Source organism: Alosa sapidissima, chromosome 20 (assembly GCF_018492685.1).
Source record: "Alosa sapidissima isolate fAloSap1 chromosome 20, fAloSap1.pri, whole genome shotgun sequence".
Lineage (NCBI taxonomy): Eukaryota > Metazoa > Chordata > Actinopteri > Clupeiformes > Clupeidae > Alosa > Alosa sapidissima.
In genome coordinates, this window is record NC_055976.1 from 14432950 (window position 1) to 14451016 (window position 18067).

Below are 18067 nucleotides of genomic sequence, written 5' to 3' on the forward strand. Positions count from 1 at the left end.
TGATTGAATTCTAGCAGAAACTCTTCTTTCGTAATTGCTTGTATGCTTGACTATGGAGATCATGTGTTCCATGGCTACCTCTGATTAGTCAAAGTAATAGCCAGAGAGGCCTACATTTGTCCACTTCAGTGTTCCACAACACTTAGTTGAATAGCTAGGGTAATGCAAGGATCTTGTCCAGTCCGTCCCTGCAAGGCCTATGAACCAGAGGTCATGTCCAAATTATTTAGCTGGCTGTAACTGGCAATAAGAACAATAAGAACAAGACGTGGATGTCAGACCCATGTCGAACCATTTGTCGGATAGTGACTGATCGGAATAATGGAGTGTCGGAACAATCCAGACCCCCCTTCATGGCGGTAGTGCACTAAGTATGCAAACTGCCAATAAACCTTATAGAAGATGAGCGGCCTTCACCTCGTGGGCCGCGTCCGCGTTTCAGTAGCCTGCCAGCCTACAATCAATGCAAGCGGAACACTCGAAAAATCTTTGGCCATGACCCCGTGCAGAATTACGAAGTCCAACTTGCAGTTCTGCATTTGCCAACACGGAATTCATTTTGAGATCAGAAACATGTAGCCTACCTACGCCCTGAAAGAAGAAAGCTAACTCTAGCATAGCCTGCGTATAAAAACAACTGCTTGAACTTGTCACCAAATGGAAAAGGCTATCACAAAATGTTAGCTAAATTTCCCATGATCAACCATCACCACAGAGTCCAGCGGAAGTATTTGACTGATTAGAGAAGACAAACGGCAACGAACCAGACGGGCTCTGAACTAACACAACTCAGTATCAGGAACTGCAACATAATCGCTGCGTTCCAACCGCCATACAAAACGAAGAAGTTGTCTTAACTCATTCCATTCGTTGTCTGCAAACCAAACCACCTCCGCCGCCAAAGAAGAACGGCTCGATCGATCAGACACAGGCGTCGGTCAAATCTTGCTGGTTAGTAGTTCGAGGGTGTGTAAGCGTTGCAGGGTATGTTCTATGGATTTTCCAGCAAATAAGCGAACAGCTGACGTTTATGAATTGTTAAACCCTCATAGCGTTAACTTTGTCTGAACGAATAACGTTAGTTTTCAAGGCGTAAACAAACAGGTTAAGTGTGTAAGTTAACTTAGAAAGAGTCTCGCACACTGACCATTCCGCATTCTTTTTTATTAGACATTACAACGTTTCGGTCTTAGACCTTCATCTTTCATCAGCTAGTGCTACCTGATAAGACCGAAACGTTGTAGTTTCTAATAAAAAAGAATTGCTTGCGGAAAGTGTGCAGGACTCTAAGTTTCTTGATCTGCGACCTTTGGTCATGTCCTACGCACCTGCCCGACAAAAGAGGTGTGCAAAAAGCCTTCCTAGTGTGTAAGTTATACTTTCATGCTTATTTCTCATAGTTTGTCATGTGAGTTGGCAAGTTAAACTAAGATTGAGCTAGCTAACATGCCTGTTCTGACGTTATGTTAAAGCTAAATCAACATGCTAGTGGTAATCCAGCTAGTTTACGTTACCCCTCAACACGTGTTCATTTGCCAGGACAGTCAGCTGGTCCATCGGTGATATCTGCAACTGCTCTGGTTAACGTTTCTATCCTGGCTGAGTTAACGTAAACGATGATTGTTTATCTACGCTAAGGTAATTAGGTAAATGTTAAGGAAGTTGCCCACATTGTGAAACCTGTAAAACGGCTCAGAAAGAAAACAAGCAAGCGTGCTAACGTGCTGTGTTGCTAGGCAGAGGGATGCATCTCGAGTTTTAAATCCTTGCGATGATGGACTACAAGAGCAAGTTTAAATGTGAATATACACATTCAAACAACCTAGCACACCAACAGTTTCCTACCACAGAATTTACACTACTGCACTCCTCACAAACATACATAGGTGTAGCCTACACCTGATGAACAGAAGACCAGCTTTTACACTCCGTCAAACCAAGATCTCTGACATAGCATATGTAAGAGTCCAGCTGACGTCTCTTAGATTTACAAAAAGTGCACTAACTAAAACCACTACCCCACTGGTGTTCTCTCCGTTCCCACAGATCAGATTGTAATTCGCCACGCTACAGAAGTCAGAGATGATGATGTCTCCTAACGCAAGAAAAGAGGTAATGTCCGAAACTGTCAAAATTATTGAACGCAAGCTTCAGCCTGTCCAGTTAACCCAAATGTTGGCTTCAAAGTATGTGCGTGTGAAGCAGACAGCCAAGGAGAGTTACCCCAACCTTATCCAGAACTTCCCCACACACCTCATCGATGTGGGATTGGACATCCACTTTGAGGTTCAGTACCAAAAGCAAACCTCCTCACAGCTCATGGCCTTTCTGAAGACCAACTGTAAAGCTCAGTTCATCACACTGTTGACCTTCATCAGACGTGAACTTGGCATCAATGAAAGAGCCGACACCCAGACGTACCTGATGAAAGTGGCCTCTGGCCAGACGAACACAGGCTCAGCGGCAGATCCAAAGGCCGAGGTGGCACCGACAAGCCCTCCGAAGACAGAACAAGGTGCTGACTCACTAGACATCAGTGGGCCCGTCTTCAAAGTGAAATGTGCAAGTAACGGCACATTGATCTACAGTTGCATCATAGCCACCCGCAATGAGCTGTGGGACCTCAGCGACATCTGCACAGGGGTGAGTCATGCTCTGTCAGAGGCTCAGAGCATCATGGGAAGTGGGCCTTCTTTCCCTCAGCAGGTCACGAGCCTTGGGTGCAGCCCTGACCCAGAGATGCCCCCAGCATCCCATCACGGTGAAGGAGAGAAGAACATCGGAGGTTGTACTGACACAGGGCGGGGGTTGGGAAGCGCCACAGTTTCTTCTGTGGCAATACCTCCATTTCAGATTCGCAAGTTCGAGGAGATGGCCGTGGTGGTGACGCATGTAGTGGACCCAGGCCACTTCTACATCCAGCACCAGGACTCCAAGCTAATGGAGCTCTCCGCCCACTTGGAGTATGTTCCCACTCATTCTGTATGTCAGTCTAAAATGTTCTTTCTAAACTCGTGTCCAATGTTTCCCATTTTAATTTAGTTTATTCTAAATATATGGCCATTAATGTTTTAGGTCAGTTGATTACTGTCACTTATCTCATATTTTCCATATTGCCATCCATTTGCCCATATTTGTTTTAGACCACTCTGCTACCTGCATTAACCGTATATCACCTTTTTTTCCCCTGGGTTTGCGTTGCAGCTTCAACAAGTGCAACACCTGCCTTGCCCAGATGGACAGGGTTCCTGACATCGGAAGCTACGCCATTGGTTGGTTTCCCCAGCAACAGCAGTGGGGCCGGGTCCAGGTGGCCAAGATATGTGGGGTGAATGGAGGTAATTATGCAAATCATAAAATAATTTTGACATGGCAGAGTCCCCTGTTCAGTTCAAAGAAAATACTGTTATTTGATGTTGCTTGATTTAACATTTTGTGTGAAATCTTTACAAAATATGCTCTACCAAGTTTAATATCCATTTTGGCCTTTTGTACAGATGCCTTTCATTGTTCGACTGGTTATGGAAGCATCAAGAACATTGAGGTAGAGGTGCAGAGAGTCGATTTCGGAGATTCAGCTTGCCTCTCTCTGAAGGACCTCAGGGAATTGAGCAAAGAGGTGGCAACCTACCCTGCACAGGCTTTACAGGTGGCTCTGACAAATGTAAGTAGTAGTAGTAGTAGCTTATTCTTGCCTATCAGTAGTATTTTTCTAACCAATAAATTATAATGACACACCAGTACGTAGTAGAGTGTTAATGTGTTGCATATCTCTGTAGGTGAGGCCATTAGATGGGGAGGGGTGGACGGATCAGGCAGTGAGCTGGTTCAAGGACAAGGTGAGCAACAGGACTTTCTATGCCAGAATCTTTCCTCAGGACCCTAGAGTCACAGTGGAACTGTTCATGGAGAGGGGCAAGATTGGAGCTATGAGGTCAGTATTCGTGTGTGTGCGTGCGTGCGTGTACCTGCACTCTGTTTTCATAATGTTGAAAAAATAGCGGAGCATCCTACGTCTGTGTTTTGGGATACCATTGATCTTATTGGGTCAATATCAAAACCTTGATTATGATAAGGTATTTTTTGTGCCCCTTGCAGAAGAGGAGCTTCACTGTCTTTGAGACTGGCTCAGAATGGACACGCCAATCATAGTCAGTTAAAGAACACTGGCCTGAAGAGAAGTGAGTGCTCTTTCGTTGTAGTATGACATGCAAACCACTAGAGGGCAATGTGTTCACTTTGAAAAGGATTAAAAATGGTCTTCGCTGTGTTCTGTTTTCAGGTCTTGCTCAGGAGCGGTCAAGGAAAGAGGCAGTGGCGTGGGAGAAATACCTCATGACCTGCTATGTCCACAACAAGAAGTGAAACTCCACTTTCTTCTTTCCACTCTCCTTTGTCATATTTAATACTACTAATGTCACCTCGTGGCCGACCAATTCAGCCTTGTCCCATTTCTTCAAAATGCATAACCCTGTGCTGTCCATGTTTCCTACAATCACTGGCTGTGATTGTAATTCACTAACATGAAGGGCTGAGCATGAGCACCACTAACTCTGAAGGTGTCCTAAAGCGTCAAACTAGATTATTAGTACGCTGAGCCTAAATCCAGAGGTGCATTCAAATTTGGCAAACGGAGACAGACATGGCAATTGCTTTGTTGCCCATTTTTGTTTCTGGTTTATATTGAACAACTACAAATATTTGCACAAAAATGTTCAAATTTATAAGATGAAAGAAAACAACATATTCATCATGAATGCTGACTTTTGCATATTTAAATTCACCTCTGGCTTTTGATCCTAATCATTAATCTCACTTTGTAGTAGGCTATAACCCTTGGAGAAACATTGTGAAATTCAAAGTTCAGGCTGCTATTCAGCCAATCTAAAATTGAGTCATTTTTAAGTATTGAGGCTCTAGCATCATTGGATGAGCATACAGGATCTAAATAGACCCTGTATAAATAGATAATATCTAATAGACCCTGTGAACAGCTGTATCTGTGCACACCATAGTCTGTGGGCCTAGGCTTCTTCTCACATATTTGAGGGTGGTGGAGGAAATCTGGGGAGAAACTGCTGTGAATACACAAACATCAGTCTTATGCTGCATTCCAGACAACTTGGATGTCGGAGGTCGGACTTCAATTCCAACCTTGAAGTTGGGGTAGATCGACTTACCCCGAGTTCAGAAGTGGAAACTCTGACTTAAAGTGCCGTTCCATTGTACCTTTTCCCAGTAGGAGGTCAGAATTCTTGACCTCTGAGTTTGTCTGGAATGAAATTGTGAGATTCCAACTAGGAAATATGTGCCTTCCGAGTTGTCTGGAATGCAGCATAAAATGCACATGTCTGTATAAAACAAGTGATGAGCTTTTCTTTGCAAAAAAAACCTGACCAGTCATTAACCCAAGTTCAAGATCTGTAACTTACAATCTTCTTTTAATACAGCTGGCATTTTATCCATTTTAAAGTAGACATTGTGCAATTGTATGTTCTGTGACAAAAGGTTATGCAAGTTGATAAGGGCGAACCTCCCCTCGTTCATTGAATGATTGCGTGCCGATTCGGGCCATTGCAACAAAGAAATCTCCCTCGCTGATTGAGAAATATCTGGAATTACTGAAGACAAGCGGCGTCTTTGTGCTGAGCCGTGTGGTTCCCCATGTTGCCTCTCGCACTGTAAATCTTTGTGTGCTTTGCCCCGTGCCCCTGCTTTCCGTACGGTGGCGTTTATCGTGAACCAGCAGTTGAATAAACTGACCGTTTGAAGCCCGCGAGGGCTGGCTTGTGCTAACGGCAGTGGAAACCCAGGCCCTGATATGGGCGGGGGGGGTTAACAGACGAGTCTATTTGCCATCACAGAGTGAAGGCTGATTTGTGCTTCTGCGTAGAATCTGAATGCTGGGAGGGTGATGCTGAATGTTAATGCTGGAGGGGTGCTCACACAACGCAGCTTGGTGCTACAGTATACTGTATGTGTCAGTGCTGTAGCAGCATCAGTAACTCACTGAATTTGCAGGCTGTTTTGTATGGTCCATGCCAGTTGAATTCTCTGCTGTGTAAATGCCCTTGAGCTGGCTGTATTTTTGTGCTGGTCTTTTGTATTTTGGGAAAATATATTCCAGAGTAGATTCATTGCATGTTTCTTTTGTTTTTCGATATTGTGAATTATTTTGTTGACTTGACTATACCCTGTGTGTGATGAGTGAAAATCCTTTTGATCACAATAAAAGTTTGTTCCAGGAGTCTGCCTATTGTCCAATGAAATGAACTGACGTTTCCTCCCAATCCAAGACCTCCAGTAGGCCTATTGGAATTTTGTGATCACAGAATACAAAATGAATTTATTAGCAACTTAGCTAATTGCAACAGTTAATTAAGTGGCTCATTGTGGCCATCCTTGATATAGAGTAGGCCTAAGTTGTGCACAGTCAGTTTCTACTTAGATTTCAATTACATTCTTCTGTTGATGAAATTACCAGAACTTGTGCAATCAGATAACACTGAATATGAGTGCATGAACTGAAGACATAAGAGTGCATATAAATAAAATACTTTAGTGATTCACGTTTAATAGTATGTGAATCACCAAAACAGCTACTCAAGGCATGTAAGCAGTTCATATAAATACAATACATATGTGTTTAATAGTATGTGAATCACCAAAATAGCTACTCACAACATGTAAGCAGTTCATATAAATAAAATACATATGTGTTTAATAGTATGTGAATCACCAAAACAGCTACTCACAACATGTAAGCAGTTCATATAAATAAAATACATATGTGTTTAATAGTATGTGAATCACCAAAACAGCTACTCACAACATGTAAGCAGTTCATGTTGGAGTAAACTGTGGTTTGGGTCAGAATCACCCATCAGGTTCTAGGCCAAGCCCTGCCAAGCACGATAAATAATGTTGCTCAAGGCCTTTTGTGACCACACAGATTCTTTCTTCTACGAAGGGTAGGCGGAAGTCGAGGCGTTTGATCTGAATTCTAAAGAGTCTTGTTGGGGTCTGTGAAGGCCTCCATTGTATGCAAAAGAGCATATGACTTCTACGGTGCAGGGTAGTGGCCAGTGTCATGACAGTCATTAGCATTTTTCTGAGGCATGGTGTTCTCAGTCAAGCCAGCCAGTCATTTAGCTAAGCTTATCTACCCATTTTCTGGACCTGTGTGTGTACCACCTCAACCGAAGGTAATATGGCTGCTTTCTCCACTTAGTTATTTTTTTATTTTCCCTTCAGTTACAATGCTTCCATTACATTAGTTTCCTCAATCATCTAATAGAAATTCACAAGATGAATGTAGCTCATTTTAAAACTTGAGCCAAAAAAATACTAAAATAAATGATTCTTCATCCTTGACTGATTCAAAATGATCAAATAAACAGTCCCTCAGTTTTCAAGTACTTAGAGGGACACAAGCAGAGGAGTATTTGAAAGCTCAGAGCATCAAGCTGTGGTTAACAGGTGATTGAGATGTGGTTAGTGTCTGGTAGGCGTCTGATTTGCCGTAATATATGAGATGGGGTACAATGTCACGTGGGTTCGACGACTGGCGGCCATTGGCCTTGGCGGACCTCGTCAGGTGACCGTGCGTGGCTGTAAGCCATCGCCCATGCTCTTAAACAGATGTTGGGCGTCTGGGCAGCTCTTGCCTGGGTTTGCAACTTGACCTGCCTCAATGTCCTCACTAAACCCCACGGTCGGTGGGACAGCACTTGATGCTGTGAGAGCGGCTTACAACTCTGGCGTAGCCTGGTAATTTAGCCTCTTACCTTTTTAAAAAAAAATTGTAGATGCAGCATTTGTGGAAATGTAATGTCTTGTGGGTACTTGACATGAGAAAAAATTAAGAGCAAATTGTTTTTACCTCTTGTCAATTTCAACTTCATATTAGGTGTTGTGGCAGTTTTCTGCAAACATTCTAGCTGAACTCATCACTCTGAATGATTGCTGCTTTTGTTAAAATAACATGTTTCGAAGAAAAAAAATATGCTTAAAATAGTCCATCCACAAATAGAATTTCTGGGCATACTGGAGGAAGAAAGGTTTTCATTTAAATTTAATTGAAACATTCTTGGCGCTAGATGAATTGTATCTTGAGGCAAAATTATTACTACAAATTTCACTGCGTAACCAACTGTCATCACAGTCAGTGAAAATATACTTTGATGTTCCTGAACTCTCATCCCTCATGTTTCCCTTGTCCTAGACCTGGAATCGAAAATGAACTGGGGGACCTTTTATGCCGTGGTAAGCGGTGTAAACAGGCACTCCACGGGCATCGGTCGCGTCTGGCTCTCCGTAATCTTCATCTTCCGCATCCTGGTGCTGGTGGTGGCCGCCGAGAGCGTGTGGGGCGATGAGAAGGCCATGTTCATCTGCAACACGCAGCAGCCCGGCTGCAACAGCGTCTGCTACGACCACTTCTTCCCCATCTCCCACATCCGCCTCTGGTGTCTGCAGGTCATCCTGGTGTCCACACCGGCCCTGCTGGTCGCCATGCACGTGGCGCACCGTCGCCACGTCGAGAAGAGGATCCTGAGGATGTCGGGCCGGGGGAGCAATGCCAAGGAGCTGGAGCAGATCAAGAACCAGAAGTTCAAAATCGTCGGTGCCTTGTGGTGGACCTATACCATCAGCATTGTCTTCCGTATCATCTTCGAGGTGGCTTTTCTCTACATCTTCTACGTGATCTACCCAGGTTTCACCATGGTGCGTCTGGTCAAATGTGACTCCTACCCTTGTCCCAACACTGTGGACTGCTTCGTCTCCCGGCCTACAGAGAAGACCATCTTCACCGTCTTTATGCTGGCCGTCTCTGGAGTGTGTCTCCTGCTCAACATCTTCGAACTGGTGTACCTGGTGTGCCAGGCGTGCGGGAGGTTCTGCCAAGGATCTGACAAAGAGGACAGAGGGCCCTGGATAAGTCAGAAGCTCTCGTCCTACAGACAGAACGAGATCAATCAGCTGATATCAGAGCACTCGTTCAAGGGCAAGTTCACCGTGGGTCGGAAAACCCCAGAGAAGGAGGAGAGGTGTTCTGCCTGCTAGCCTTTAATGACACTCTCTCTTATTCTCCTTCTTTCACTCTTCCACTTTCTCTCTCTTTTTTCTTTCTCCTGCTCTCTCTCTCTCTCTCTCTCTGTCTCTCTCCCTAAACTCTAACTGGTCACTGCTAATCATTCTGGATTACAAGCCACAGTATTGACATCATTCATTTTACTGACAAGGGCAAGATGTTGTTTTCTGTGGCAGGAACCGTTTGCTGTGTTTCAATGTCAAAGCCGTTTTGAAGCTTAAAAAAATGAGTGAGGAGTCCCAAAATACGGTGCAAATGTCCATTACTTTCATGTGGCTCCTGTCAAAAGTGCTGAGATGTCAAAACGCATTACTGTGGAAGAACTGCAGATCAACAGAATGGATCAAAGGCGGGATGGAAACCGAGTAAATTATTTTCAGGGTGAGATTCCAACGGGCTCTTCACCATAAAAAGAACAAACTGCTGTCAAGATACAGTACTGGCACTTTTTGACAACAAAGGCACAGAAACAAGAAAGGGGAATTTTACTTTTTGCCGCTTGTTTTTGAGTCATTGTGATTCACTCTGTTATGCAAGTGAAAGAGAGAGGAGATATACAGTTTGTACATCACAGCACAGTAAAACTGCAGAGCAGGGCTTTTGGCATCCAAACAACCAGATGAAAGCACAAGTGTGTATTTTATTATCCATAAAACTTGAGTTTGTTAAAAATTATGTTTGGATGTAGTTTGAACTAATCGCTAGATGACTTTAGAAATTCCATATAAAGATTTTGAATGGTATAAAGTATTGAACTCTGCTTATTTAATGATGTAAATGGCAAGCATGTGTTGGGAAATTCTACAAGGGAAATTCTGATCATAGTTCCTATTGCTCTTTACAAGTCAAAAGTTATCGCTAGCTAATCCATCTGTCTTATTCTAGCCAGCGCGACCTGTTGACCCGTGACTAAGGTCTGTTGTTTTTACAGTAGGTCACATGGGCTAAACGTATGAATAGCATAGGCTACAATGGCAGCACCCATTTTATCATTTCAGTAACGTGTCTCACTATGACCATAAGTATATGCCTCACTTTTGGGGCACTTCACTTAACAGGAATTCATTTTTTTTTTCATGCTGTAAAAAAGTGCTGCTTTTGTAGTTGACATTGTAACATTGCTCAGAGTATTTGTAATCAAGTTGGTCTCTTTAAGCAACACCAAGTGAGCCACACAATCACAAAACCCTGCTTGAATAAAGCAAGGGTGAGATATTTATTTACCGTCGTTTGTTTTACAGGTAGTAAAGATGTTGGAGAGAACATTCTCCTTATTAGATTTGTTTTCTCTCTCTTTCCTCTTCTTGTTTACAACATTATTAATGCTACAGCACATACCTCCGTTTTTCACTAAAACTGTAAATATGGTACATAATTTATTGTTCACTTGTGAATAAAGATGCAGAATCATTTCAATTTCACCATTCATTTGTTTGAATATGTCATGTGGATTTTCACTTGAGACTCATTTTTCTGCTGTCCTTGGGTGTCAGCCATAATGACTGATGAATGGGCCCATTTTGTTTCGCAATTTTGTTTCAAATGCCACGGGTTGCTTCAGGGCCCAAATGTTGATGCGCTTCCAAGCCACCCTTTCCCCTGATAGGAGAGACCCTAAACTCTAAATTTAACTCTGCCCAGGGTTCATTAGGGCCCAGCCGGCATTGGCCAACCGACCTGTCACTCACAGCCAACGAGTGACTCCTGAGGTTGATAGTTTACATTAGGGAGTGTGCCTGGTGCCAAAATTAACCCTGGGTGGAGGGGTGGACACAGCGGGGGAGGGGGGGAAGGGGCTAGTGGTGGCGTTGGTGGTGTTCGGGTGGCCTAGAGAAGAGACTCTCTCCCTAGTTGTGTTCCCAAAGACACAGAAGCTCCTCGTAAGAAGAGAGTTATAAGGAGCACGACCACAGGTCCTGGACCGACACTGGACACTAGGCTGGATTTGTTTGTGTTGAATTAGAAGTGAAGTAGTGGTGGTGGTGGTGAGTTTCCCCCCCCTCCTCTCTTCTGTCTGACAAGACAAGAGTGGCCAGAGTCCACCGGTCATTGCCATTCAAGGGCATCCGTCTGCAGCCCCCGGCGGGCAGAACGGCAGTGCGGCCTCTGGGACTGATCCGTACGGGTGCTTCCTCCTGGACGGCCCTCCAGCGCCGGACATGTGTACATTGACGAGGTGAGTCCACTTAGCTGCCTCGAGAGAGAGCTACACACAAAACACACGCAGACACACACACACACACACACACACACACACACAGACTGTCTGAGGACTCTTCTCTGTAGGATCACACATTAGTTTGAGTATTTAAATAGTATTTAAAAAGCCATTGTGATTTTAACAGCATCTGACTGGACTATTAATAACAGGGTGTAAGTAAAGGGTCAAGTTATCCTTCATTTTGTTTAAAAAAAAAAAAAAGCCATCCCAGCCACTATAAAATGGTTCAGGAAATGCATAATTTATCTACTATAAGCTGCACAAGATTCCTTTGATATTAGACAGATCAAATCTGGACAGCCGCTGGGGAGTGCTTTCACTTTGAAGGATTGTTTAGTCTTAGCTCTGCCCGACATATCCAGAGTTTTAGAGTTGAGAGTTGGGGGATGTGTGTGTGTGTGGGGGTGGGGGGGGGGGGGGTAAGGTTCATGGGTGACTGCATACCAGTTTGCTTTCCAAAATGGCTCACGGAAAAAGGTAATCGAGAGGATTCACAGCATTTTTTTTTTTTTTTTTTGTGAAATGATAAATGACGCTGCTCTGCACTGTTCACCTGCACATGCTAACTTCAATGGAATGACTAAGAATGTTTAAAAAGGATTTGTGAAGTGATGGTCATCAACATTGCAAGGAATGTATTTAAGAAATGTATTCTCTTGTACAGCACAAATTATATAAATTAATATAAAGTAAAACATTAAGAGGAGAAAGAAAACACACTGGAAGCATAATAGATACTTATTTTTTATGAGCCAAATGCATGAATGATTTCCCTTAACATCTGTGTGGTCTAATATAATATGCTTTCTGAAGAAAAGACTAGTTCTCCATCAACAGTACACTTTTATGTTGCCAAGGGGGGGAGATGAGGAAATGCACAGTGGTTTTCAAAGCATTTTAAGACAAACATTACTAAAAGTTATGAACAAAATTTTTGCTGTGTGCATTTATTTTAAGTTTGGAAGAGAGAGAGGGAAGGTTTTGAGATGTGTCACATCAAAGAGGAATCTGCTGTTAAAGCCATCTGAGTGCAAGTAAGAGCAGAACACTGAGAATCTGTCTGATCACAAAGGTTTCCTCTGTAGCTTTCAGTTTTGGCAGCACAACCAGAAATGGTGCCCTTTTAACGCTGTCTTAGGCCTGAATGTGGTGGCAACACAGACAATCTCAACTTAGAGAATCTCAACTTAGAGCATTTAGTGAAGCAGTACGTGGTGTCACAGTTAGAATGCAAAGGACTTCTACCTCAAACCCATTAACCAAATGTTTCCAATTATATAAATGAATAATATGTTCAAAACAAGCCAGTACAATTACAGCAGATGTCACCAGCCAATGAATGATCAGACTCTGCCTCAGTTAAATCATCAGACGAGTGGTTTCTTGTACACCAGGGAGCACCACTTGCTCTGAATATTCCGCCTCTGCAGAACTCCAAGCATCTCGCAGGGTCTGGATTCTGTTATGATTGCCGCTTCCATGACAACAAGATAAAGGCAGAGAGCAAATCAATAGATACAGATGTACTCTGTTGAGCGGCGAACGGACTCGTCTGTCTTTCCAACTTTCAGTTCTCCTTCGGAAAAGGCTCGGTTGCTCTTGTCTCTCTCAGCAGCGAGGTTCCTGATGGATGGGGCAAACTAGGCGTTGAGAGGCCACTGTTAACATCATTATAATGGGTAATATATTTCCCACAGACCTCCTGCAGAATCCTGCCACAAACTTTCCTTTTGAATTAGGGATTCAACCTTGCTAAACAGTCCATTCAACACCAGTATTATCTTGTCATTGTAACTCATTGTAACTTATTGTAACTAACTTATCACTTTGTCATTTTTACAGGATTCCCACACTCTTGAAACAAATGTCCAGATAAGGACACAAAATGTGTGGAAAATAACACAACTTGTGTTGAGAACAACAGAACTTGCGTTGTTTTTTAACTAGGGCTGTCAAAATAACTGATTAATTTTGATTAATTAATTTGAGAAAAAATAACTGATTAAAAAAATTAGTGCAGATTAATCGATTCCGTATGACCTTTGACCCCGAGTCGTTCTAGTCAGTAAAAATTAGACTGTAAAATGAAGGGGAGAGAAGAAAACGTGCTGCCTAGATCATTGATTGGAACATTTACTTTGAAAAAGCGGCCTGATGGTGTTGATAAAAAATAAAGTGTTGAAAATAAAGTCCTTTGCAATGTCTGCAAGTGTTGACATTGAGGGGAGTGTTAATTTATTTTCATTGTGTACACTAGGTTATATCTGTGGCCTGAAATGCCTTATGTGAAAAAAAACTTCTTCCCGAAGCACTTTTGAATTTATTTCCTCAGCATATTAGGTCATATCATAGATTATTATGGCCATTATTTGAACAGTGAAAATAATAATAAAATAGTTTTTGAACTTTAATGTCACTAATGCTGATTATTCAATTATTCATTTGAATTTAAATATTTAAAATACTTTCACAGCAAAAATTATATATGCGATTAATTTAGATGAATTAATCACAGCGTATGTAATTAATTAGATTTTTTTTTTTAATCGATTGACAGCCCTATTTTTAACATGTTTCCATTATGTCGCCACCACTTCTGTCAATATCCTATACATATGCCTTATTTACGTTAGTTAGAACTACACGGCCAGCGTGATTTCTGCGTGTTTCCCGCGTGTAGTGTTTGTTGCCCAAATATTTAATTTAACATATTGATGAATAAACCAACAGGTTCATGGTAAAGAGTTTAACTTGTTTAGGAAAAGTTTATTTCAGCTCAGTTTTATGCAAAATAACAAACATGAAAAATCATAAATCAAAAGTCATATGACCAAAAATGAAGTTTCCTTGAGTATCCTTGGTCTGTTGAGGTAACATGATTTAACCATGCCCACCCTTGAAATTTATCGACACATTAGGTACCCTGTTTTTGAAACAAATTAAAAGGGCTTTAGTGTATTATATGTGCTATGGCATGAAAACACACTATGAAACATCATTATTTGTACATTTAACATACAGGCTTCTTTGTGAAGCAACACAGTGTTTTGCTTAGTGTTGATGGTGATGAAGTGCCTTGTGGATTGGCCTTTTTCATGTTTAATATTGGACGATTCACTTTCCCCCTTGGGTAGTTCTTCCAGTCAGCCAACCAGACTGTTTTGAACTAATCTTTAGTAAGGTAATATGAATGTGATAGATCCCGAGAGTTGACCACACAGATCTAGGAAACAAACACAGGTTTTGGCATGAACATTTGGATGGAGAGGATGAGTCAGTGACAACAATAATCAGCAACTGACTAACACGATCCAGCACACTTGTTCCGAATTCACAGTTTACACTGAAGCAAATAAGCAAAGCCTCCATAGAATTAGTTCCATTTTCCACATCTCTGTAAAACCACACACCTTGTGTGACTTGTTTGCTAGTTTGCATCTGCACCACTCTCTGGATTGACTCAATGTCTTTTTTTAAGTATATTTTTTGGCCTTTTTATGCCTTTTAATGACAGGACAGTGAAGAATGACAGGAAGCGAGTGGGAGAGAGAGTCGGGGTGGGATCCGGAAAGGACCACGGGGCAGGAATCGAACCCAGGTTGCCGGAGTACGGTGCAGATGCCCCAGCCAGTCGCGTCACGGCCGGGGCCAAGTGACTCAATGTCTGACAATGTGCTTTCCCCTCTAGGTCCAGACCAGGGCATCTGCAGCAATGGGAGACTGGAGCCTACTGGGGAAGCTTCTGGAGAGTGCTCAGGAGCACAGCACCGTGGTGGGCAAGGTCTGGCTGACCGTCCTCTTCATCTTCCGCATCCTGGTGCTAGGCGCCGCTGCCGAGAAGGTGTGGGGCGACGAACAGTCGGGCTTCACCTGCGACACCAAGCAGCCCGGTTGCCAGAACGTCTGCTACGACAAGACCTTCCCCATCTCGCACATCCGCTTCTGGGTGCTGCAGATCATCTTCGTTTCCACGCCCACGCTCATCTACCTGGGCCACATCCTGCACCTGGTGCGCATGGAGGAGAAGCATAAGAACAAGGACAAGGAGCTGCTGCACCACCAGTCGCTCCAGCATCATGCCGACGACAAGCAGCTGCTAATCGCCACGGGCGCCACCACCATCACCAACGTCAAGGTCAAGAAGGCACCCGTGCGAGACGCGCAGGGTCACATCCGCCTGCAGGGCGACATCCTCCGCACCTATGTCTTCAACATCATCTTCAAGACCCTTTTCGAGGTGGGCTTCATCGTGGCACAGTACCTCTTGTACGGCTTCGAGCTGAAGCCGCTCTACACGTGCGACCGGCCGCCGTGCCCCAACCGCGTGAACTGCTACATCTCCCGCCCGACGGAGAAGACCATCTTCATCGTCTTCATGCTGGCGGTGGCCTGTCTCTCGCTGCTGCTCAACCTGGTGGAGATGTACCACCTGGGCTTCACCAAGTGCCAACAGGGACTCCGCTACAAGCAGATGGAGCTGGCATCAGAGGCGCTCTCCAAGACGTCGAGCGAGACCACTGCTGTACCATTCGTGCCCAATTATAGTTACTACCACCCGGACCCTACCCCTTACCCCCCTGCCCCCGGGTATAGCCTCTCGCCCATGAATGGGTCGGAGTCCTCCTTCCAGCAGTACAACAGCAAGGCGGCGTACAAGCAAAACAAGGACAACCTCGCCATGGAGAGAAATAGCAAACCCGAGGAATGTGACCCGAAAGCGAAAAAGGGTTCGGGGTCCGTCCCGGGGTCACCCGCCTCCACCCGCCATGGCAGGTCTGCTCGACCCCCCCGCCTCATACCCCACAAGACCAGAATAGATGACCTCAAGATCTGACTCCCATTTCAGAGGGCGGGAAATGGATGAATTGACTCGCTTCTTTTGGTGTTATATTTGCATCCTCTTATTTGAGACAAAAAGACTGTCTCTTGTGGCTTGATCAAATGTGATCATATTCCTGTTGTGTATTCTGTTTTTTTATGATGATAATATTGTCCTTGTTTGTTACTTTGTGACACAAAAGAGGTTCCTATGTGGTACATGTATATGTTGTTAAGTAGCAGATGTTCATTCACATACATTCATATTTTATTTCACAAGTTAAACCTGACATTTCTGTGGCATTTTAAACAGCATGCTCTTCATATTATGTTCCCAGTTGTAGATACTGTATAATACCACACATCATCATATGAAACCATATTTCAGTGTAGATGCTGGGTATGATTCATTCCTGATGTCTTAAACAGCCCTATGTTTCTTTCTCTGTGATTTGTTGTTTTACAACCTGCTCTGAGAAAGGAGTAAGAAACCAGAGAGCTGGAATTCAGCGAGTCTGTATTAGGGCATTGGAAAATATTTTATTAAACCGACCTCTGCCATTGACATAATTTACTTACAGCTGTGGACTGTGTGTGCGTGTGTGTGTGTGTGTGGACATATTATGTGACCTTGGCTTAAGTGCGGTGATTTGCAGTTCTTAATTAAATGTCACACAGCTCATTGTTATACTTCAAATGCTGAGAGAATTATCTGTCTCTATCATTGCAAATGAGTCACGTATTTGGAACAATGTGAAGACAGAACCATTAAGACAAACAGGGGAGGATATAGTCTGTATTTAGGCCTATGGCTGGTCAGTTTGCATATGTTAATGTCCAAATGTAGGTTAAACTTTTGATGCGCAGTATACTGTTACCGAGAAGTCTCTTCCTCACTGAAATAGCTTTCTGACACCTGATAAATTTTCATTGCGGCAGACACTGTGTCTGTTTACAGTGCAGGCTACGGAGAATGCTTACTGAGGCAACATGAGCAGTGTTGGGAAGTCACATAATACATGTAACAGAATTACATATTTAAAATACAAAATATGAATACAATTATGAATACAATTACAATTTAAATTGGTGGTATTCAGTTACACTAATCACTTGAGGGAATTACATAGGCTTGTTAAACTCAAATCCCAATATTTCTATAACCAAAACAAGCATGCATCTTTCAGGTGCCTTCTTTCTCTTTCTCTCTCTGGTTACATTAATAGCCTAAATGAAAACATCTCAGGGAATGTAAAATCAGATTGGTTGTAGGCCAATAGGGCTTGTGTCCAGCCTACATATTTTAGACCAGTTCAGACAAAAACATTGCTATGTTATGCTATGCTATGACACAATGATGTCAATGGTCTATCAAATATTGAGTTTGCATTGGTTGTGGGTGTAGAAACCTCACATAACCTGACATGACTGTTTCTTGCACAGTGCACAGAGGAAATATAAAAAAATCCTGATGTATTCCTGTAATATGTGGCAGAATACATTTAAAAGTAGCCTTTCCAACATTGGATATGTGCATGTGTCACACATCAATGGAAAAATTAACAGATCTACATCTAGGGTTTTTTTTTTTTTTGGGGGGGGGGGGGGGCAGATGGGCAGATAAAAAGTAATAATCAATCTGGTTATCGGTTGTACTCACATTTAAATTTGAGGTTTATGATGGATAGATCAATAATGTCTAGTCACTGTCTGGTAGCCATATGCTCCCTTAGGGAGTCTACTCCTAGCCTACTTTAGACACCCTACCATAATCGAAGGATGTCTCTTTACTGCTGTTTACCAAGAGCCTTGTGCAATCACTAATAATACTTAGCGTTGCACCAGGGCATGCGCACGTAGGCTATCAGAGCTTTGAGATGCATCATATTTTAAAAATATACGTTGCGAATTGGAAAGAGTGTGCAACGTGGTGT

General features: G+C 43.1%; 2 protein-coding genes across 2 annotated transcripts; both read left to right on the forward strand.

Annotated features, from left to right (window-relative positions):
* Nucleotides 1–271: 271 nt before the first annotated feature.
* LOC121694941 lies at nucleotides 272–10280 on the forward strand. Its single transcript, XM_042075341.1, has 8 exons — nucleotides 272–951; nucleotides 2047–2963; nucleotides 3205–3338; nucleotides 3498–3664; nucleotides 3780–3934; nucleotides 4099–4181; nucleotides 4283–4363; nucleotides 8225–10280. Exons 2-8 carry the CDS (start codon nucleotides 2083–2085, stop codon nucleotides 9064–9066), a joined length of 2343 nt encoding a protein of 780 aa, XP_041931275.1. The 5' UTR covers nucleotides 272–951; nucleotides 2047–2082; the 3' UTR covers nucleotides 9067–10280.
* A 636-nt stretch (nucleotides 10281–10916) lies between these two features.
* On the forward strand, nucleotides 10917–16707 carry LOC121694449 (gap junction alpha-3 protein-like). The gene is made up of 2 exons (XM_042074623.1): nucleotides 10917–11270; nucleotides 15004–16707. The coding sequence occupies exon 2, from the start codon at nucleotides 15028–15030 to the stop codon at nucleotides 16147–16149; it is 1122 nt and encodes a 373-aa protein (XP_041930557.1). The 5' UTR covers nucleotides 10917–11270; nucleotides 15004–15027; the 3' UTR covers nucleotides 16150–16707.
* Nucleotides 16708–18067: the final 1360 nt, after the last annotated feature.

Coding starts and splice junctions, on each gene's coding strand:
- LOC121694941 (XM_042075341.1), top strand. CDS start 2,083: ATGATGATGTCTCCTAACGCAAGAAAAGAGGTAATGTCCGAAACTGTC. Junction 2,964..3,204: donor GAGCTCTCCGCCCACTTGGA/GTATGTTCCCAC, acceptor TTTGCGTTGCAG/CTTCAACAAGTGCAACACCT. Junction 4,364..8,224: donor CTATGTCCACAACAAGAAGT/GAAACTCCACTT, acceptor CCCTTGTCCTAG/ACCTGGAATCGAAAATGAAC.
- LOC121694449 (XM_042074623.1), top strand. CDS start 15,028: ATGGGAGACTGGAGCCTACTGGGGAAGCTTCTGGAGAGTGCTCAGGAG.